The sequence below is a fragment of the Manis pentadactyla genome, chromosome 15 (assembly GCF_030020395.1).
Source record: "Manis pentadactyla isolate mManPen7 chromosome 15, mManPen7.hap1, whole genome shotgun sequence".
Lineage (NCBI taxonomy): Eukaryota > Metazoa > Chordata > Mammalia > Pholidota > Manidae > Manis > Manis pentadactyla.
In genome coordinates, this window is record NC_080033.1 from 23,136,123 (window position 1) to 23,159,486 (window position 23,364).

Here is a 23,364-nt window from a genome sequence, read left to right on the forward strand (position 1 = left end):
CTTCCTCTCTGAGCCTGTTAATAGCCACAGCACACAGAACAGTGGATATGGCAGCATAGCTCGCTCACCACATCGAACTCCCACAAACAGGAGCACCATCATGGGTGGGCTCTCGGGCCATGGGCAGAGGTCTCTCAGCGGTTCTCACCACACCACGGTCCCCCTGAGACAAGCCTGCAAGATGGCGAGCCCCTAGCCTTTGCCCCCTTTGCCTGCTCTGAGGCCCAAGGCCTGCAGGAGAGAGGTGGGGCAGACCCCGCCCAGGGCCGGCCCTCTGGGAAATCTCGTCTCTGAAGTGTCTCATACTGATTCAGAGGAAGTCGACTGCAGAGGGCTCATCTTCACTACAGCTTCAGGCAGGTCTCTTTCTTTCCTTTCTTTTTCAAGAAAGAAATTAGATTCTTTACTTTTCTTATTCTATGGCATAAGTCCCCACAGCCAAGCCCTAGAAAAACAGGCCTCAGAGGAGGCAGCTCCTGCGGCAGGTGAAGGACTCTGACAAGCACGGCTCTGCAGCTCGTCAGCTTCCAAGGCCTGCCTGAGGGCCAGCACAGCCACAGAGGCCACAGAGGCCATGAGGACCAGCTAACCACAAAGGTGAGGCCCACGTGGGTCCCACCACTCACCGCCCTGCCTGCGGTGCTCTTCCCAAGTTAGCCTTTTCCAGAAGCAGTGGCTCTCAGCCAGGCCTTCTGAGAGGAGGCAAGCCTGGGTGGCGCCAGGATTCCAGGGGAAGGTGGACTCTAGAGGGCCTCTCAAGGTGACAGCCAGTTGTCTGACTGCAAGGCTGCAGGGACTGGCCTCCGTTGCCCAGAGAGAGCCTCTGTGGCCAGCCTTGGCTGTAACTGGCAGAGCAGATGGCCCACCCTACCACCAAGACCCTCCACCAGAGAAACACAGACAGCTGAGCCCCTTCCATGGGAAATGGGGCAATGTGGACCCAGCCAGGGGATCTGCTGCTGAAGGCTAGGAGGCTCACCCGGTGTCCAGCAGTGTGTGCAGCTATTTTTCCTCTGGAGGTGCTCCCTCAGCCTCCTCTCCTCCCACTGCCCCTCACTCACTCCGCTCCTCAAACACACCTGGCTCCCTCTTGCCTCAGGGTCTCCACACTGGCTGTTCTCTCTGCTGGGAACGTTTTCCCCTGAACACCTGCACGGCTCATCCCCTCACTACCTTCTCAGTGAGACGATCCTGACCACCCTCTAAAATGTTGCAGCCCCCAGCACTCCCATTTCCCTTTCCCATGTTATTATTTTCCAAACTACTTAGTGCAGAGTACCTTATTACATATTTTTCTTGTTTCTATAATCATTCTCTCCCCTTTTAGAACATAAGCTTTCTCTGGGCAAGAATTTCAATCTGTTTGCTTCATGGTTTTACCCACTGTTTGTCCAGAGAATAAATTAACTTATAGAGGGAACTAATGAAAGCCTTCATTGAGTTTAATTTTACCCAATACCAACCTGTTTCACCTTTAGGCCCAGGGTCTTTCTGTTCTTGATTACCAAAGGAATTTGGTCAATTTCTTCAATATTCCATAGTCTCAAGGTCTTATCCTAAAACAAGTTAAACCAGCAGTCACAAGATGGTCTCATTAGGCTGGGAGGACCAGAGAGGTGTATCACATCCAGGTTCCATGCGGAGAACCTCAGCCTGCAGAGGAGCAGGGTTAGGGTGACCAACTGTCCTGGTTTCTCCAGGACCAGCCCAGACTTAGCACTGAAAATCCCACATCATGGCAAAACCCATTCAGGGTTTAAAAAGGCTCTTTCTTCAGCAGTGGGTGTAGAAGTTTGGGGAAAAAGAACAAAACCCACACAGTGGCCCCCAAAATACAAACTGAAAGCAGAACTGTTTCCAGTGCCAAACGGATATGGATAGATGACCCAGCTTCCATAGTTGCTGTCACTATTTTCCACAATTTGCATTTTACAGGAATGTCTACTGGAAAAGGAAACAGAGAAGTAAAAATATCCTACTGTTATATGGCACAGGAAGAAATATGTCATTGCTGGGGTTTTAAAATCCATAACCGTGATTCACTCCCAGTGATGCAATTTAAATATTCAGTTTAACTGCATTGTCATTAGGGGTGTTAACAGTCTGTCTTTGATTTTACCTATGATTAACTGTTTGCTTTTTCAAGATAGTGCTGGTAAAAATTTTAACATTGTGAATGCTGTGGTCATGTTTTCTAAGAATTCAAATAATGAAACTGAGAATAATTACAGATAGACAGACATGTAAAAGCTGATGAGAGGGGTAAATAACCAGAACAAAGAATACTACATGATACGAGGAAAAGAATTTGGGATTCCGTATGGTGGAAAGGGAATGCGAAAGTACACATGGACACTAAGTCTTACGAGTCTGAACTGAGACAGCAAGTTCTTCCAAATCAATCAAAAGATTTTTTTATCTCCCCAAAGACAGTGATGTGAAAGAAAATAAAATATAAGGCATCTGGATTGGAAAAGAAGTAAAATTATCTATATTTGAAGATTACATGACCTTGCATATAGAAAAGCCTAAGGAATCAACTAAAAATCTATTAGAACTAGTAATTTCAGCAGGATTGCAGTATATAAAGTCAATATATAAAAATCAATTGTATTTTTATATTCTTGCAATATACAACCTGAAAGTGCAATTAAATAAACAATCCCATTTAGAATAACATCAAAAGAATAAATGCTTAGCAATAAATTTAACAAAAGAAGTGCAAAACTTATAGACCAAAAGCTAAAAAATATCTGCAAGGAACTAAAGAAGACAAAAATAAATAGAAAGACATCTTGTTTTCAATGGATCAGAAAATTTAATATTGCTAAGATGACAATAATTAACCCCCAAAATGTTACATAGATTCAACAAAATCCCTGTGAAAATCTCAGATGACTTCATTGTAGAACTTAATGAACTGGTCTTAAGTTCATATAGAAATTTAAGGGACTTCAAAATAGCCAAAACAATCTTGAACAAGAACAACATAAGAGGACTCACACTACATAAAAGAGAAGAAAGATGTCCTAAGGCAATTCAGAGAAGTAGTACTGGAAAAGGAAACAGAGAAGTAAAAATATCCTACTGTTATATGGCACAGAAAGAAATATGTCATTGCTGGGGTTTTTAATTGTAGTAAAACACACATAACATAATAGTACTCATTCTTAAGTGTATAATTCAGTAACATTAAACATATTCACAATATTTTGTCACCATCACCACTATCTATACCAAAACTTTTTCCATTATCCCCAACAAAAAATACATACCCATTAAACAATAACTCTCCTTCTTTCCTCCCCCAGCCCTGGCAACAGCCATTCTACTTTCTGTCCTTATAAATTTGACAACTCCAGGTACTTCATGAAGGACAATATTTGTCCTTTAGTGACTGACTTACTTAGTGTAATGTTATCAAGGTTCATCCATATTATACCATGTGTCAGAATTTCCTTTCATTTTAAAGCAGGGTAATATTCCATTGTATGTATATACCACATTTTGTTTATCCATTCATCTGCTTATGGACATTTGGATTGCTTCCATCTTTTAGTTATTGTGAATAATGCTGCTATGAACATGGGTGCATAAGAATCTCCTGGAGTTCAAGCTTTCAGTTTTTTTGGTATATACTGGAATTATGGAATTGCTGGATCATACGATACCTCTTTGTATAACCTTCTGAGAAACTGCCAAATTGTTTTTCACAGCAGCTGTACCATCTTTACATTCCCATCAGCAATGTGCAACACTTCCAGTTTCTCTATAACCTTGTCAAAATAACAAGAACACTTGTTATTTTCCATTTTTTTAGTTATAGACCTCCTGGTAGGTGTGAATTTGTATCTCATTGTGGTTTTGATTTGCATTTCCCAAATGACTAACAATGTTGTGTATCTTTCATGTGCTTATTGACCATTTGTTTATCTTTTCTGGGGAAATGTCTATTTAAGTCCTTTGCCCATTTTGGGGGTTCTCTACATATTCTGGATACTAATCCCTTATCAGATATATGATGTGCAAATATTTTCTCCCATTCAGTAGGTTGCTTTACACTTTCTTGATAGTATCCTTTGATGCACAAAAGTTCTGTTTTGTTGAAGTCTAACTTATTTATTTTTGCTTTTGTTGGCTATGCTTTTATTGTCATATCCATGGACTCATTTTTTTAGGCCAATGCCATGAATATTTTCCCCAATGTTTAAGAATTTTGTAGCTTTATCTCTTAAGTTCAGGTCTTTGATCCATTTTGAGTTAATGTTTGTATAAGGTGTAAGGTATGGGTCCAATTTCATTCTTATGCACGTGGATATCCAGTTTTCTTAGCACCATTTGTTGAAAAGATTGTCCTTTCCCCCATTGAATGGTCTGCACCCTTGTAGAAAATCAATTGACTGTATATGTGAGGGTTTATTTCTGCGATTTCTATTATATTACATTAGCCTATATATCTGTCCTGTTTTATTTATTATAGATTTATAGTAAGTTTCAAAGTTGGGAATTGTGAGTCCTTCAACTTTATTCTTGGTACTTTGATAGGGATTGTGTTGAATCTGTAGATCACATTGGGTAATACTGAATCTTAACAATGTTATGTCTTCCTACCTATGAACATTGGGTGTCTTTCCATTTATTTATGCCCTCTTTAACTTCACTTAGCAACATTTTGTAGTTTTCAGTGTACAAGTCTTTCACCTACTTGGTTATATTTATTCCTAAGTATTCTTTTAGGTGGCCTTCTAAATAGAATTGCTGTCTTAATTTCCTTTCAGATTCTTCATTGCTGGTGTAAAGAAACACAATTGATTTTTGTGTATTGATCTTGTACCTTGAAACTGTGTTGGATTCATTATTGTCTCTGATAGTTGTCTTACAGACTCTTGGGGATTTTCCCTATATACAATCATACCATCTGTGAACAGAGAAAGTTGTACCTTTTACTTTCCAGTTTGGATGTCTTTATTTATTTTTCTTGTCTAATAGCTCTGGCTAGAATGTCCAGTACAGTGTTGAATAGCAGCAGCAAAAGCAAGAATTTTTGTCTTGTTCCTGAACTTTGGGAGAAAGCTTTTATTCTTTCACCAATGAGTATGACGTTTGCTATGGGTTTTTCAGAAATACCTTGCATCATGTCAAAGAATTTTCTGAGAGTTTTTATCATGAAAGGGTTTAGATTTTGTCAAATGCCTTTTCTGTGTCAGTTGAGATGGTCATGTTTTTTCCTTTGTTCCATTAATAGGATGTATTATATCAATTTTCTCGTTATGAACCACCTTTGTGTTCCTGGGATAAATCCCATGTGATCATGGTGATTAATCCTCTTAATGAACTGTTGTTTGCTGATATTTTGTTGGGCATATTTGCATCCATATTCATAAGGGATATTGGTCTGTAATTTTCTTTTCTTGTGATTCTTTACCTGGCTTTGGTATTAGAATAATGTTGGCCTCAATATAAATCAGTAAATGTGATACATACATCACATCACATTAATAGAATGAAAGATAAAAAGCATATAATCATCTCAGTAGATGCAGAAAAAGCATTTGGCAAACAAACTTTTATGATAAAAATAATCAAATCAGGTATAGAAGGAACACACCTCAACATAATAAAGGTCATATATGACAAACCCACAGCTAATATCATACTCAACAGTGAAAAGTTTAAAGCTCTTCCTTTAAGATCAAGAGCTAGGCAATGGTCCCCACTCACACCATGCCTTTTCAACATAGTACTGGAAGTTCTATTCAGAGCAATCAGGCAATAAAAAGAAACAAAAAGCATCGAAATTGGCAAGGAAGAAGTAAAACTCCCCCTGTTAACAGATGATATGATCTTATATATAGAAAATCCTAACAACACAACAAAAATACTGTTAGAACTAATCAAGTCCAGTAAAGTTGCAGAATACAAAATCAACATATGGAAATAGGTTTTGTTTCTATACACTGACAATGAAACATTTGAAAAAGAAATAAAGAAAACAATCCCATCCACAATAGCGTTGAAAACAATGAAAAACTTAGGAATAAATTTAACCAAGGAAATGAAAGATCTGGAAACTGTAAGATTTTGATGAAAAAAATTTTAAAAGACAAACAAATGGAAAATACCCTATGTTCATGGATAAGATGAATTTATTATATTAAAATGTCTCTACTACCCAAATCTATCTATAGATTCACTGCAATCCCTATCTAAATTTCAATGACATTTTTCATAAAATTAGCAAAAACAATCCTAAAATTTGTCTGGAACCACAAAAGACCTGAGTAGCCAATGCAATTCTAAGAAAGAAGAACAAATCTGGAGGCACCACATTTGTTAATTTCAAGCTATACTACAAGGTTATACTAATCAAAAACAGTAGGGTACTGGCATAAATATAGAGAATTCAGAAATATACCATCACATATCCAAACATCACAACTAATATTTGACAGGGAAACCAAGAATATTCAATGGGGAAAGGTTAGTTTTTTCATTCTTTAGATAGTGTTGAGGACACTAATTAACCTAATGCAGAAAAGTGAAATTGGACACCTATCTCACATCACTCACAAAAATTACATCAAAATGGATTAAAGACAAACATAAGACCTAATCTTAAAACTCCTAGAAGAAAACACAGGGAAGAGCTCATGGACATTGGTCTTGACAGCAATTTTTTTGACACGACACCAAAAGGACAAGCAATAAAAGCAAAATAAATAAATGGAACTATATTTAACTATAAGGCTTCTGCACAATAAAAGCAACAACCAAGAAAATGAAAAGGAAGTCTACAGAGGTCAGATATCTGATATGAAGTTGATATCCAAAATATGTAAAGAATTCATACAACTCAATAACAAAACAAAAAAAAATCCAACTGAAAAATGGGCAGAGGAAATGAATAGACATCTTTCCAAAGAAGACATGCAAATGGCCAACAAATACACGAAAAGGTGTTCAACATCACTAACCACTGGGGAAATGGAAATCAAAACCACAATAAGATATCCCCTCATGCCTGTTAGAATGGCTATCACCAAAATGACAAGTGATAACAAGTGTTGGAAAAGATATGGAGAAAAGGGAATGGGCACTGTTGGTGGAAATGTAAATTGGTACAGCCGCCATGGAAATCAGAATGGAAGTGCCTCAAAAAGTTAAAACTAGAACCACCATATGATCCAGGATTCTTACTTGTGTGTGTGTGTGTGTGTGTGTGTGTGTGTATATATATATATCTCTCAAGGAAATTAAAACAGGTTCTCCAAAAGATATCTGCACTCCCAAGTTCACTGCAGCATTATTCACAATAGCCAAGATATGGAAACAATCTATGAGTCTGTCAACAGATGCATGGATAAAGAAAATTAGATAGATAGATAGATAGATAGATATAGATAGATAGATAGTCAGATGATGGAATATTAGTCAATCATGAGGAAGAAGGAAATTCTGCCATTTGCAATAAACATGAACAAACTTGTGGCCATTATGCTAAGTGAAATAAGCCATGCAGAGAAAGATAAATACTGTGTGATATCATTTATTGTGGAATTTTAAAAAGCTGAACTCATAGAAAGAGAGAGTAGGGTGGTGGCTACCAGGAGATGGGGATGGGGGAAGATGGGAGATGTTGGTCAAAGGGTACAAATTTCCAGCTATAAGATGAGTAAGGATCTAATGTACAGCACAGTGATTACAGTTAATAATACTGTATTATATACTTGAAAGTTTCTAAGAGTATAGATCTTAAATATTCTCACCATGGAAAATAAATGATAACTTTGTGACATGCAGGTGGTGTTAGCTAAACCATGGTGATAATCATTTGGTAATATAGAAGTATATCAAATCAACAGGTTGCACACCTTATACAATATGTCAATTATGTCTCTGTAAAGCTGGAAAAAAATAAATACATAAATAAATATAACTAATCTCTATTTAATCAATCATACTATATTTATATTCTTTTCTTTTTTCAAAGCCTTACATTTATGTTATCTTAAGAATATACATAATATAGCCTACAAAATATCCAGTAAAGATTTTTTATGTCCAAATAAATTGCTGTATTATAGGACATAAAGAAACAAAATATTTTTGTTTTTCTTAAACATATTTGTTTGATTAGTTCTAGTGTTAATTACTACTAATTGCTGCATTAACTAGTCCATTATTTTAAATAATAGCATTTATACAGCAGAAAAGTACAAAATACAGTAAGACATAATTTCAAATGGACACTCATTTTTCATATTTTGTTTTGTGTATTTACTTTTTTCAGCTTTATTGATGTGTAATTGACAAAATCATTTCCATACTTTTATGTTAAAGCACTAACACTTAGGCATAGCATTTTTATTACGTATTATATTAGTAGTTTTTTGTCAGGTGTGGCAGTGTCTGAGGTTGGCTCTCTAACAAGTTGCTCATGGTGGGCAATGCCTTGCCCACAGCCCACAGACCTAGAAATCCCCAGCCCAGGGAATGAAATGGCTGTAATAAAGGGGGCAAGGTGAGACCCCAACTTCTCTGGCACTCACATCTGGATGACAGCCCTCCGGCTATTCTGAATTAGAGTTATGGGCTATTCCCACAGGAATCCCAGGATGTGATGCAGGGAGGGAAGACCCACCAGGGACCTCAGGGTGGTCTCTGATACTCGCCCATGAGCTGACATCTTCCAAGACCCCTCCCACACCCCCTGTTGGCTCCATCCCTCACTAGTCTGGGTAGGCCCTTGTCCCAGCGAAGGTCAAATGTCAATGATGCAGACACAGAAACACCTGGCAACTCCCCATAGGAACAGATGGCAGGACCTTCTTTCCATATTCCCAGGCAGTTTCCTGGATGGGAATGGCCTGTCCAGGCAGGGCCCTCAGACTGAGCGCACACAGGAGTTTTACTTGACACTAACACTTCTGTTAACACCAAGTTTCACAAATGCGATAGAGATTTTAAGTCACTCAAAGGCTGGCCACTTTTACCTTTGAAGCAGACAGGATCCATTTCTTATTATTGCTAATGGCAACATCCATCACCCAGTCAGTATGGCCCTAAAGAAAGCAGAATTTTAATGAGGACCTAGAGGAAAAGCCTTTGTAAGAACATAAACAAAAGCACAAAGTCAGGAACCCAGTGTTGCTTATGTTTAAGAACAACTAACTGTGCTTCCGTGTCATCAACAACATTTAAGGTGAAACACAAAGTGTAAAGACTAAGGCAGCCAATGCTGGGACTGCCTAGCCTCTGGATTCTTGATGTGTAGGACAATCCAACCCTTATTAGATAGCCGCTTGGAGTTGAGTCTCTTCTAACTTGCAGCCAAAAGCATTCAGTTGACACCCGCCATTTTGGAGCCCCACAGCTTTCTGTGCATGCCTCATTATGCACTCATCCTTCTGCATGGTAATTTCTGCTGTTCTTAGACACTTGCCCACGTCTGAGTTTTTGCATTTGCTGTTCCATCTTCCTAGAATGCCTTTTTTTTTTTGTTCTGGTAGAAAATAAATCGCCCTCACTGTTGGCATCATCAGAAATTGCTTCTGTCCTAAGGAAAATCCATGTGAATGGAACATGAGTAACTCTGCCCTGGCATTCCCGTGGGTGTGGAATGCCTTTCCCCAAGATCCTCACTCATCCAGTCTTTCTTTGCCATCCAGTTCTCAGTTCAAGTGCCACCTTCTCCAGGAAGCCCTCCCTACTCATCCACTGTGGATTAGTCCTTGGAATCTATTTCTAGCACATCCCCCTGTTGTGGTTTGTTTCATGGATCACTGTTGATGAATTCTTGTTGGCTTTTTGTCCATCCTTCCCCACTGAGGTGTCAGCTCCGTTGAGAAAATCTAGGTGTATCTCACCCACTACTGTATCCCTAGCACCCAGGACTCAGTGTGTCATGAAATGAAGCTCAGATCCTCTATGTAATGCTGGCATTGGTACCTTCAAGGAGAGCTTCCGGTAGCCTTCTCCTACATCCCAAATAGCCACAGTCCTGTCAAACCCTCCAGACACAAGAAGAGAGGCTGTAACACAAAAGGAAGGTCTCAGTGCAAGGAGGGATGTCATCTTCCCCAGTCAACTTCTTCCTCCTCTGGTGGGGTCAAAGGGGACTGAGGATGTATTTTGGGGGTACTGCTGTGGCTCACTCTAAGAACATTCAAACCCCTTCTTGGCATGTCTTAACGACCCCCAACCAATAACAATTCTCATTGTTCATGGTAGTAATGTTCAGTGAAACCATCCCAAACTGAATTAGCAAATACTAAACCATTGCTTCTAGGGAAAATACAGGGTTAGATTCCTGCCAGCCTCTGGTCACAACATTTCATTAACTAATCAATACATAACCTTGTTTTATTTCCTTTCCTGTTGAAAGACACTTTATTTGATACATACTGTTTATTCAGTGGCATTAAATTCATGGCCATCAGTGCTATAACTCATGCCTGAATGAAGCTTATCAAACAATGTGTTTTCTCCATAAGCGCATCACAGCCTCCTTGAGTTTAAGAACATTAGACAGTATGTCAGCACTGCCATTGGGGGGTATTTAAAACAGTGACAACACCAACAAAAAGCATAAAAATGCAAAGCAGTGGCACTAAATAGGCCACAAATAGGACACTTCACAATAATAGAGCTGAAACAAGAAGGCAGAGGGTCACCTTACTAGTCCTCAGCCAGGAGTGTGTGCATAGACGAACTCAAATGTTTCACCACTCTGCACTCAGAAGTGCATTGATTATTGATTTAGAGTTACAAATATATGTTAGTCAGTAGACAAATTCTGAAATACAGAATCTGTGAATAGTAGTGCACTGACTACATGCAACTCTGAGTGCAAAAAAGCCAAGGACAGAAGCTGATGGGATATCTCATGGCAGGGTCTGCCTTACACAGAGACTGCTTCTAAAGAAGGAACATTGTTTGAAAATGCCCTAGCTACTTCTCAGTCTGGCCCTGCTTATATGTGTACTGGCTAGATGCCTTCCCACACCCATAGAGTGAGCCCCACTTCCCACCGGGATGGAGGAGTCAAACATTTGGTTCCTGAGTGTCAGGAGCCATCACTTCCCTCCCTGGGGCTAATGACCTGAGGCAGCATCCTGTCATGGCCCTGTTCTCAACCTTGCCTCTTTATTCAGCACCAGTTCCCTAGTTTCTCATGGGGAGACACCCTTCACCATCTCAGTCCCTCTGGTTGAAGGGTACTCTAGATCTGGGGGTGGGAAAGTCACCCAGATCTGGCCAATTAGAGTGGCTCATCCCGCTAAAGTGATTGGTTTAGAGATGAACATGTGCGCCAAGCTAAGCCAGTAAGAGTATGCCCTGGGACTTGTGCCAGCACCCTCTAAAAGAGGGTTTCCCTTCCTCTGGATTGCCAGTGGCCAGAACTACTATTGGCTGGACCACCAGAGGCCATCTTTGCCTCCTTGAGGAGAAAGGCCGATGCAAGACAGAAGCCAAGCTAAGGGACGGAGCAGAAAATTTGGCTCCATGACAGTATTTTCTGAGTGTTTGGACCTGGCCACACCTGAAATGAGACCTGCCCTTCGACTTTCTCATTATGAAAGGTAACAAATAACTTGTTGCTTAAGCCACATTGAGCTGAGTTCCCATCACTTGCAAACTTGTGCCTCTGAATCTCCCTTTTGGCTTTTTTGTTCTGGTAGAAAATAAATCGCCCTCACTGTTGGCATCATCAGAAATTGCTTCTGTCCTAAGGAAAATCCATGTGAATGGAACATGAGTAACTCTGCCCTGGCATTCCCGTGGGTGTGGAACCCTTCTACGTGTTAATTACTCACTGTCTCTTGCAAACTGGCAGGAGCTCACAGAACCTTCGTGGCCCCTCATCAGAGTCACACAGGCTCCACTGTTTCGATACTCCCCTGTATGGACATTCCATATTTTTAAGGTTTTATCCCAAGAGCTTGTACACAGGAAATGGCCACTGAAGGTAAAACAACAGTTAGAGATTGCGTTGGTGTGCGCCCTGAAACACAGAATGAGAGGGGCACACATTAGTACTTTGCTCCTGCAGGATCTCAGGCCACTTCTAAAGGGGTGGGGGGACAGTGGAGCCGATCCCCCAGGTTTTAATGGACACCATTCCTTTTATCACTGCCTATCATGGTTCAGACATTAATTGCTCTGTGTCACACTATTCCAGGATTTCTCAGTCAATGGCAGGAGCGACATTTTTGTGCTAGGGGACTGTCCTATACACTGTAGGGTGTTTAGCAGCATCCCAGGGCTCTACCCACTAGATACCAGGACCCCCACACCCCAGTTGTGACAGCCAAAAATGTCTCCAGACATTGCCAAATGTCCACTGAGGACAAAATTGCTCCCTGCTGAGACCCACTGCACTATTCCAAGCTGCTGGAAGCCTAAGGGAAAAAAGCATCTGGAAAATCTGTTAATGGTGGTTAGTGGAATAACAGCCCTTCAGGTTTGGTGCTGGATCACACAAAAGGGGCTTGTCCTGCTCTTTCCCCACCTCCTTCCTCTCCAAGACATGGAGGTCAGCCCTCCTCTCCGTCCTCTCCTCTACCTTCTCTCACTTACTCCTCCTACTTCTCATCAGCACAACTGCTCTCTCTTTTTCTTCTCTCCCTCCCTCTCTCTTCATCTGTCTTCAGTGTCATTAAGACATATTTTAATGTCGTGCATTTAATTAAACAAGTTTTCAAGTATCCATTCTCCATTTTTAATGTCTTCCTTTTAAAAATAAGGAAAAGTATCTCTCAGAATTTTGTTGCTTTTTGTTTTCTTTGTGATCGTCAAAGTATTTTCCCTGTGATTCTCATCTCCTATTTTGAACAGGGTTTTCAAGAGAACCTATAAACATAAATGAGCATCTCTGAGTAGTCTGGATCATAAAATCAGTCATTTTGCCTCAAGAAAAAAGTAGGCAAAACTGTTTACTGGAGCTCAGGTCAGAGTTTTGGACTCTGTTATAGTTCTTTGAAATGCACAAACTGAATAAGATCAAAGGAGAAAAAATGTCAACTTCCCAGGGGTGTCCAGAGTAGAACTTTCTAACTCCCCATGCCTGTTGGGCTAAGAACCACTCCAGCATATATTGGAGATAGATAAATCTATCTCCCGAGAATCCAGACACTGTCACTGGGGTTAAACCAAAGCTGTCTCTATTTGCCAGGATGGGGCTCTTGTTCCAAATAAATTCTGCTTCTCATAAAAGACCATTTTAATTAGTACAAAAGTTTGGGACTTCCAAACTCATTCTATGAGGCAGCATCACTCTGATACCAAAACCAGGCAAAGACACCACAAAAAAAGAAAATTACAGACCAATATCCCTGATGAACATAGATGCAAAAATACTCAACAAAATATTAGCAAACCTAATTCAAAAAGACATCAAGAGGATCATACACCATGACCAAGTGGGATTCATCTCAGGGATGCAGGATGGTACAACATTCGAAAATCCATCATCATCATCCACCACATCAACAAAAAGAAGGACAAAAATCACACAATCATCATCTCCATAGATGCTGAAAAAGCATTCAACATCCATTCATGATAAAAACACTCAACAAAATGGGCATAGAGGGCAAGTACCTCAACATAATAAAGGCCATACATGAAAAACCCACTGCCAACATCATACTTAACAGTGAGAAGCTGAAAGCTTTTCCGCTAAGATCGGGAACAAGACAATTTGGTACTGGCACAAGAACAGACCCATACACCAATGGAACAGACTAGAGAGCCCTGATATAAAACCAACCACATATGGTCAATTGATATATGATAAAGGAGCCAGGGACATACAATGGGGGAAATGACAGCCTCTTCAACAGCTGGTGTTGGCAAAACTGGACAGCTACATGCAAGAGAATGAAACTGGATTATTGTTTAACTCCATACCCAAAGTAAACTCAAAGTGGATTAAAGACTTGAATTAAGTCATGAAACCATAAAACTCTTAGAAGAAAACATAGGCAAACATCTCCTGAATATAAGCATGAGCAACTTCTTCCTGAACACATCTTCTCGAGAAAGGGAAACAAAAGCAAAAATGAACTCATGGGACTACATCAAACTAAAAAGGTTTTGCATGGCAAAGGACATCATCAACAAAACAAAAAGGCATTCTACAGTATGGGAGAATATATTTGTAAATGACATATCTGACAAGGGGTTAACATCCAAAATATATAAAGAACTTACATGCCTCAACACCCAAAAAGCAAATAACCCAATTAACAAATGGGCAGAGGATATGAAGAGACAGTTCTCCAAAGAAGAAATTCAGATGGCCAACAGACACATGAAAAGATGCTCCACATCACTAATCATCAGGGAAATGCAAATTAAAACTACCTCACACCAGTAAGGATGGCCAGAATCAAAAAGATTAAGAACAATAAATGCTGGCGAGGATGTGGAGAAAGGGGAACCCTCCTACACTGCTGGTGGGAAAGTAAGCTAGTTCAACCATTGTGGAAAGCGATATGGACGTTCCTCAAAAAACTAAAAATAGAAATACCATTTGACCTGGGAATCCCACTCCTTGGAATTTACCCAAAGAATACAACTTCTCAGATTCAAAAAGACTTATGCACCCCTATGTTTATTGCAGCACTTTTTACAATAGCCAAGAAATGGAAGCAACCTAAGTGTCCATCAGTAGATGAATGGATAAAGAAGATGTGGTACATATATACAATGGAATACTATTCAGCCCTAAGAAAGAAACAAATCCTACAATTTGCAACAACATGGATGGAGCTGGAGGACATTATGCTCAGTGAAATAAGCCAGGCAGAGAAAGACAAATGCCAAATGATTTCCCTCATTTGTGGAGTATAACAATGAAGCAAAACTGAAGGAACAAAATAGCAGCAGACTCAGTGACTCCAAGAATGAACTAGTGGTTACCAAAGGAGAGGGGTGTGGGAGGCCTGGTGGGGAGGGAGGGAGAAGGGGATTGAGGGGTATTATGTTTAGTACACATGGTATGGGGGATCATGGGGAGAACAGTGTAGCACAGAGAAGGCACATAGAGGATCTGTGGCATCTTACTACACTGATGAACAGTGATTGCACTGGGGTGTGGGTGGGGACTTGATAATATGTGTAAATGTAGCAACCACATTGTTTTGTCATGTGAAACCTTCATAAGAGTGTATATCAATCATACCTTAATAAAAAATTAGAAAAAAAAAGTTTGAGGAAAGTACTTATGTTGCAGTTCTGGGTAAAATGGAGTCAAACCTCTCCCTATCCCTCCTGCTGAATACAGATAACAACCCTGAGCATTGTATGAGACAAACAGAAGACTATGAAAGGTAGAGAAAATAAATCAGGTAAGTTAGACATCTTGGGATCCAAGGATGGTATGTTGTGAGACCCGAAGGTTTTCTTTTTGGCTCATATACTCCGCACCACATATTACAAAAGGATGTTACCCAAAAAAGAAAGAGCACCAGAAAAGACCCCCAAGAAAAGCCTATTTTCCCTAGCCAATGGATGATCTGGCAAGATAGAAACCTTTAGACAATACCCTCCCTACTCCAGCCAAACACCTTGGGGAAAACTGCAGTCCCATTCCCACCCCCATCAGCAAAGGTCAAGAGGGGAGCCTAGACTTGCCACCCATGCCCTAATAAGGTGGCTTGCTAAAACAGAAGATTTTGTGGCTATACTACACTAAGCAATCTACAGATTCAATGCAATCCCTACTGAAATAGCAATCGCATTTTTCACAGAAATGGAGCAAATAATCCTAAAATGTGTATGGAACTAACTGCAAAATATCCCAGATAGTCAAAGGAATCTTGAGAATGAAGAACAAAGCCAGGGGTATCATGCTCCTGGATTTCAAAACTATACCACAAAGTTACAGTAATCAAAACAGTATGGTACTGGCACAAAAACAGACCCATAGATCAATGGAACAGAATAGAAAGCCCAGAAAAAAACCCATTTCAATTAATATATGATAATGGAGGCAAGCATATACAATGGGGAAGGCACAGGTTCTTCAATAAATGGTGTTGGGAAAACTAGACAGCTATGTGCAAAAGAATAAAACTGGATAGCTGTCTTATGCCATACACAAAAATAAACTCAAAATGCACACCTATGTTCACTGCAGCATTATGTACAACACAAAAGATATGGAAGCAAACCAAGTATCCATCACTAGATTAATAGATAAAGAAGATGTGGCATATGTACACAATGGAATATTACTCAGCCATTAAAAATAAGGAAATCATGCCATTTGCAACAACATGGATGGACCTAGACAGACCCATGCTAACTGAAATAAGCCAGGCAGAAAAAGATGAGTGCCATATGATTTCATTTATATGTAGAATCTAAAAAACCAACAAAAAAGAAATAGATCCATAAATATAGACAACAGAATGTTGGTTACCATAGAGAAGCAGTGGAAGGATGGGTGAAATAAGTGAAGGGGATAAAGAGGTACAAACTTCAAATTGTAAAATAAGTTAGACATAAGAATGGAAGTACAACATAGAGAATTGAACCAATATTGTAATATCTTGGCACGATAATGGGGTAACTACACCTATGTGGCAGGCGTCTAGTAATGTATTCAGTTATTGAGTCACTATGTTGTACATATGAAACCAATGTATTGTACATCAACTTTATTGCAATTTTAAAAAATAAAATGAAATATAACACAGTAGAAATTAAATAAGAAAATAAATACAAGTGAATGGATTTTTTTAAAAGCTCCAAATGGACTAACAACCTGAACGTAAGACCTGAAATCATAAAATTCCTAGAAGAAAACATAGACAGTAAACTCTTGAACATTGACATTAGTAATTTTTTTTCTGGTATGCCTCCCCACACAAGAAAAACAAAAGCAAAAGTAAACAAGAAGGACTACATCAAACTAAAAAACTTCTGCACAGCACAGGAGACCATCAACAAAACTAAAGGCAACCTACGATGACAGAGGAGAAGATATTCACAAATGATGTATCTTATATCCAAAATATACAAAGAACTCACATAGCTCAATATCAAAAAACAAATAATCTAATTAAAAATGGGCAGAGGACCTGAATAGACATTTTTCCAAAGAGGACATACAGACGGCAAACAGACACATGAAAAGATGCTCCACATCACTAATCATCAGGAAAACGCAAATCAAAACCACAATGCGATATTACCTCACACCCATCAGAGTGGCTAGTATCAACAAGACAAGAAATAACCACACTGGTGAGGATGTGGAGAAAGGGGAACCCTTGTGCACTGTTGGTGGGAATGTAAATTGGTGCAGCCAGTATGAAAAACAGTATGGAGCTTCCTCAACCAACTAAAAATAGAAATACCATACGACCCAGCAATTTCAGTCATTTAGGCCTCACCTCTGTTCAGTTTGCAGGTGAGAAAGCTAAGGTCCAAGGTCACACAGGATGAGGACCCGCACACTCTTCACCGCCAACCAGATCCCCATGGGAAACCCTGGCCCAGGCTGGCAGAGCTCATAATTGAGCAGAGCGGGTGGGTGACAGGGCATGTACACATTCTGGGATCCTGACTCCAGGGCCTATAGGAGAGGACTGGCCACCCACCTGGTGGTGGCTACCTACAAGGTCACCCTTGCAGACCCTGGATTATCAGATCTTCCCATATCACAGGAGATTCTGGAAATGTGTATTTTTGTGGGGTCTCTGCACAAAGTGTTGGTCACATTGAAACAAATGAACCCCATGCCCAGCCCAGCCCACAAGCCATAGCTGGTGGTTTCCCCAGCCTGCCTGCTCCTTCCCTTTCTCTGTCTCCAGCCTCCTCATAGCACCCATGGCCAAGTTAGAGATGCCTCACGTGGACGCAGGCTTGCAAGTCGAAGGTGTGCAGGCTGAATCCAAGAGGACATGAATGGGGACTCCCACCCACAGCCCTGCTACATGCAGGGTGGTGCCCAGTGCCCATGGGGCCCCTCCTCACTTGGTAATGGTGAGCAGCGTGGCCTGGGAGGTGACATCCCAGATCTTGATGCTCCTGTCCACTGAGACGGAGGCCACCTTCTGGCTGTCGGGGTCAAAGCAGCATGCTGTGACTGACCTTTCATGATGATCTGAGGCACAAGGAAAGTGACTCATTCCAGCATGTTCCACATTTCGGGCCATAGGCTTCATGTGGCCCAGAGGCTCACACTATTTCCCCAGAAGGCAACAATATTATGGAGCCACAATTCCAGTTTTCATAAAGGACTATTCACTCACACAAACATTTCCCAAATGCCTACCATGTGCCAGGCTTTGAACAAGGAGCCTGGTCAAATAGCTCCCTGTCCTTGCAGAGCTCCCATTCTGATGGGGAGACACTCTTGAGCAGGCAACGACCTGCAGCATGCCTGAGACCTGAGCTGACTCCAGGCCCAGCCCTGAGAGGTGAGCAAGGGCCTAAAAGTTAGCAAAGGAAGCAGGCCAGGAAGAACGCTCTGGGCAGAAGGAACAGTAAGTGCAAAGGCCTGAAGGCAGCACATGGAGAAACATGGTGTGCTGCTGAACAGGGAGCCCATGCAAACTCACCTTTGAGGTGTGACAAAGTGGTGGCGTTTTCCGCATCTGTGATACAGATTCCACAATCCATGTCTAAGCTTGACACCACGTATTTACCATCAGGAGAAAACTTACAGGAGACTACGAAGGTTTCATGCTTGGTCTTCCACTGAATAGGGCAACAATCAAAGGGTTGTTTTCTCTTTAGCCCAGCAGTCCGGCAGAACTTGCAGTGAATAGGAGATGTTCTATCTATGTACCATCCAATATGCTAGCCACTGGCCACATGTGGCCATTGAGTACTTATAATGGGCTAGTGCAAAAAGGGAATGAATTGTTAAGTTTATTTAGTTTTAACTAATTCAATTAATACATGTAATTGCTCTGTGACCAGGACAGATGGACAAGGAAAGGGAGAGTACCTAGAAGAACTGGCAGCCAGGTTCTAGAACAGCCAACTTCATTTCTGGTCGGTTTGGTAAACAAGTGTTTATGGAGTGTCTGCCTTGTGCCTGGCACTGTGAACAAGAGTTCACAGTGCCAGGGGCAGATCACAGTCCACTGAGGAGGCTGACATCAAACCACAAGAAGGGGACAACGAGCTCTAGAAAAGGAGGGGTCTCTCTGTATGTTAGACATTATGGCACTGCTGTTGTGACAATTTAAAAATATGTCCACAAACTTTTTGACAGTCCTCCCTCCAGGAGGGGAGCCTAATTCTCGACCCCGTGAGCATGGGCCAGACTTAGTGGCTCACTTCTAATGAACAGAATAAGGCAGAAGTGACAGCGTTTGACAAGGTCATGGGTACACCATGGGTTCCTCCTTGCTGTCTCTTGGATCATTTGCTCTGGAGGAGTGAACTGCCATGTCCTGGGGACACTCCCTGTGACAGCACTTACCAGTAGTTTGCCTGTTTCAACGTCCCAAACCCTCAGTGTCTTGTCATAGGATGCTGCAGTAATTCTGGAAATAAAATGACAATCACAGGGTCTCAGTGACCCAAAAATTATGCCCATGGTTTCTATGAAAAGAGACATAGACAATTCTTCACAGAAAATTTCTATAATTCAAGACCAAGATTGCAAATAATACCGAAATCTTTCTAAAGATGCTCCATGAGCCCCCCTGGAGAACACTGTGTCCTTGCTGAAAACACAGAGAACCTAATGCAAAAGGCACCACACTATTCTCTTCCCAAATCCCTCAGCCACCCAGGTGTGTTCTTTTGTATTTAGCGTGTTAAAGGTATTGTGTCTTCCATTCTGTTAATTGGCTGTCCTCTTCTAAAGGGATATCTCCCACTCACAAGGATCAATCATTTCCTTCTCTGCTTACACGTCTATCTTTTTACAGGAAAATACTTAGCTCATGTCATTCGGAAATGTTTTCTTATACTTTTAGTAAAATGCATAAACTTACCTTTGCACATAATAATCTGTGTACTTTTCTTAGATTGTATGTTTTTCTGTGGCAACCTTTGTCCTCTATTATAATAAAGATAAATTCCTGAGAAACTTAAAGACCTATACTAATTTTTACTAGCATACTAGTTTTGTAACTGCTGCTCCGGGTAAAAGTAAAGCTATTTTAAAGCAAATTCCCTTTTGCTGCTCCAGGTAAAAGTAAAGCTATTTTAAAGCAAATTCCCTTTTGCTGCTCCAGGTAAAAGTAAAGCTATTTTAAAGCAAATTCCCTGGTCTTTTAAAGGCCACACTCACATCTGTGTGAGGAGGCTTAAGCAATGCATCCCAAAGGCTCATGTCAGTGCATTGCTTCCTCCCAACCCCACCCCGTCCCAGGTGACAGCTTGGCAGGCCTCTGCTTCCTGGGCCTCAGTTTCCCTTGTGTGAAGTGCAGACCTGGACTAAATTGATAAGTCCCCTTGCAGCCACAACAGTCCACAGGTGTAACTACCATAAAGAAACTCTGTGACAAAAACTCAGACTGGCTTTGCCTAAGCCACAATAGATTTTGTCTTTTTAGCACTTAAGATTTCAAAGAGTTGCCACATCCTCTCGATTCTCACAGCAAAAAAATGGAAACCATGAGGTCATACATGGGAGTGTTTTTGTTTTAAAAAAAAAACCCATCCCTGACGTGCGGCACCCCAGCCCACCTCTCACTCTTCCTGGTGGAGAAACAAGGGAAAGGCTACCTTCTGCTGTCAGCCGTGACACTGCACTCCGAAACAGGAGCCTTGGACCCCTGCTCAAACTCCCGAACGACAGACCCGTCCACAGCATCCTCAGATGAACAGGAGGGAGGGTGGGGAGAGACAGAGAGGTCACTGGGGCGTTGGCTGGGCTTGGGAACCCAGTTTACCATCGGCCCTGAGCTTATCTGAGGCAGCCAAACATGAGAACCCGTGGTCCCAACTCTCACCCAGCTCCTAAGGGCAAAGGACTTCCCAACCTCTCCCCAAAGCAGGAAGGACACTCCGCCATGGACAGCACCCCCAGAAAACACCCCTCAATTCCACAGGCACCAGAGGGAAATGGCCACTCTGGGGGCAGAGCTGCAAACAGTTAATTTTCTCATCCTCTACTGGCCGAAAGGGGCTTTACAGAATCTAGCAGCCTGTTTTCAAAAAGTTTTGAACAGTTCACATTCTTTGACCCAGCAATTCTACTCTGAGAGGTCTCTCCTAAGGAAATAGAATTGTGGTCAAAGAATTTTGCACAAAAAGGCTCACCACACACCATAGCTACAGAGACCATGGATGGAACCCTCTTGGGAAATGTGTACTGGTGTCAGGGAAATGAATCCTTTAGCAAGAGCTATATGGTGACACAAGCCAGATTTTGCTAGTGAATTCCAAAGACAGTGGAAATGTCTCTGTTTTGCATTGAATGTTTCTTAAAATAAATGAGCCATTGGCCAAGGGTGTGGAAAAATAAACAAATAAAGATGGCTCCCTCTTCGCCTGGCATTTGGAAGCGGGAACACCCTCTGTGGACTGAGATAATTTAAGAGGGGATACTGGTCAGATTATGAATGAATGGGAAAAAGGGGGCTCCTAAATAGTTGGAAAAATAAGGCAGATGTGACAATATTTGCAACCCAAGTTTATTATGGTTATACAAACAGTATTTCTGTGTGGTCTTGATTTTGTACACATGTATACATGCATGAGCAAGAAAAAAAATAGATACACTCCAAGATTTTCATGGCAGTTAACTCCAAGGTCATGAAATGGTTGATTCTTTTTCTTTGTAATTTTATGTATTTCTGTAGTAAAACCATATCACCTTTGTAATATAAGATAAACTTTCAGTTATTTTTTAAATGACTGGAAAGAGGTGTGCCAATATATTGGTGGGAGATTGGGTGTGGGATTAAGAATGACTTTTTTCCCATCGTCTTCGTACATTGGGGGGAACTGGGGGGAAGATTAAGTCCAATGTTTGGGTTTTGGGTAGGGTTGAGAGGCAGGACTAGAGATGGGAGGTGAAGGGAATCGGGGAGGGAAAAGAGAGGTGAGGGGACATTCTGGTGAAGATAGGTGATCGGGGAAGGCCATGCGTAGGGTGATGAGGGAGAAGCTGCAGTGGGACAAGGAGAGCCACAGGCGGAGGCAGGAGAAGGTGGAGAGAACAGGAGGAGGAAAGAGTGCCTCCTGGAGAGGGCGTCAGTGAGGCCAGCCAAGCCAGGGGAGCAGAGAACTGGCAGCTCTGCTACTGGGGGCAAGGGGGAAGGCAGGCGGGGGGAGAGGGCAGCCTGGAGACCAGGGCAGAGGGGGCAGGGCTGTGGGCGCCACATGTTTCCAGGCCCAATGACTGTGCCCTAGACAGAGTATATACTGTCCCCAAACCTGGCACAAAAGGAAACAGCCCTATTTCCCCTTACAGAGCCAAGAGCCCTTTGGCCAAAACAGACAAAAACCCGTGTGCATTCTTCCATGGGCTCCAGAGGTGAGAACGTGGGAAGCCTCTGAAGATGGCAAAGCAAAATGCACACTTGGAAAGTCACTGCCCCCTTCCCCTGGGTGATGACAATCAGAAGGGACCCCCTTGCCCTGGGCTTCTCAGTCACCCCCGAGGGTTGGGAAAGAGTTTCAGACTCCCAGAGGGACCAGTTTTCCCAACAAGGAGATCGTGGCTGGCACCAGGGGGAATTTGTAAGGGCCGCAGCAGAGATGGGGAGCAGGCATCTTTGAGACAGCTGTCCTGTGAGGCACAGGGAGGGTCTAGGAGGCTCAGGAGGTCATGAAACCACCCAGGGTCCTGCAGCTGGGGGGTGCCAAGTGGGGGACCTGACCCACCCCCCATGGACAGCCCCCACACCCTCCCGCTTAGTCCACTTGGCCTTGGTACCCACTGATGACACAGGAGATGCTCCTCCAATGTCATCTGGAGTGTAGGGAGTTATCCGCCACCCAGTTAAGCAAATGGAACCCAAAAGTCAGCCTTGACTCCCTCCACCCTGTCCCCCTCTTGCTCCTGATGCCAGAGGAGATAGAAAAACTCAGAACTGACTATCTTCTCCCATGGGCCCAGCCCCAGGCACATGGTCATCTCTGCAAGGGCCCCTGATAGCCATTGTCTTTCTACAGCCCAGCTTCCTCCTAACCCTCTCCTGACTGACCAGTAATGCCCCAAACAGGCCTGTCAGGGTCTGCTGGCTATGCCCAGAGGCTTCAGGAGAGTTCTCGGTGGCCACTTCTCTCCAGCCTCATCATCACGCCTATTCCTTGCGCCCTTACTTCCTGCACCTTGGGGTACTGATCTGTGTCAAGCCTGTTTCTCCCAACCACTCCTCATGGACATGTCCCAGGCCTGCCCACTTTTCTGTCCTCTGTGACCATCCAAGCCTGGTC

The 23,364-nt window shown here is 42.0% G+C and overlaps 1 protein-coding gene across 1 annotated transcript in view; it reads right to left on the reverse strand.

Annotated features, from left to right (window-relative positions):
* The window catches only part of WDR88 (WD repeat domain 88), a 38,147-nt gene that overhangs the window by 871 nt on the left and 13,912 nt on the right, over nt 1–23,364 (reverse strand). Inside the window, exons 5-12 of the mRNA XM_057492864.1 lie at nt 20,704–20,792; nt 19,448–19,511; nt 18,576–18,714; nt 17,989–18,118; nt 11,817–12,004; nt 9,949–10,031; nt 8,994–9,062; nt 1,464–1,556 (exon numbers count right to left, since the gene is read on the reverse strand). Coding sequence (XP_057348847.1) covers nt 1,464–1,556; nt 8,994–9,062; nt 9,949–10,031; nt 11,817–12,004; nt 17,989–18,118; nt 18,576–18,714; nt 19,448–19,511; nt 20,704–20,792 — 855 coding nt within the window. The remainder of the gene's footprint in view (nt 1–1,463; nt 1,557–8,993; nt 9,063–9,948; nt 10,032–11,816; nt 12,005–17,988; nt 18,119–18,575; nt 18,715–19,447; nt 19,512–20,703; nt 20,793–23,364) is intronic.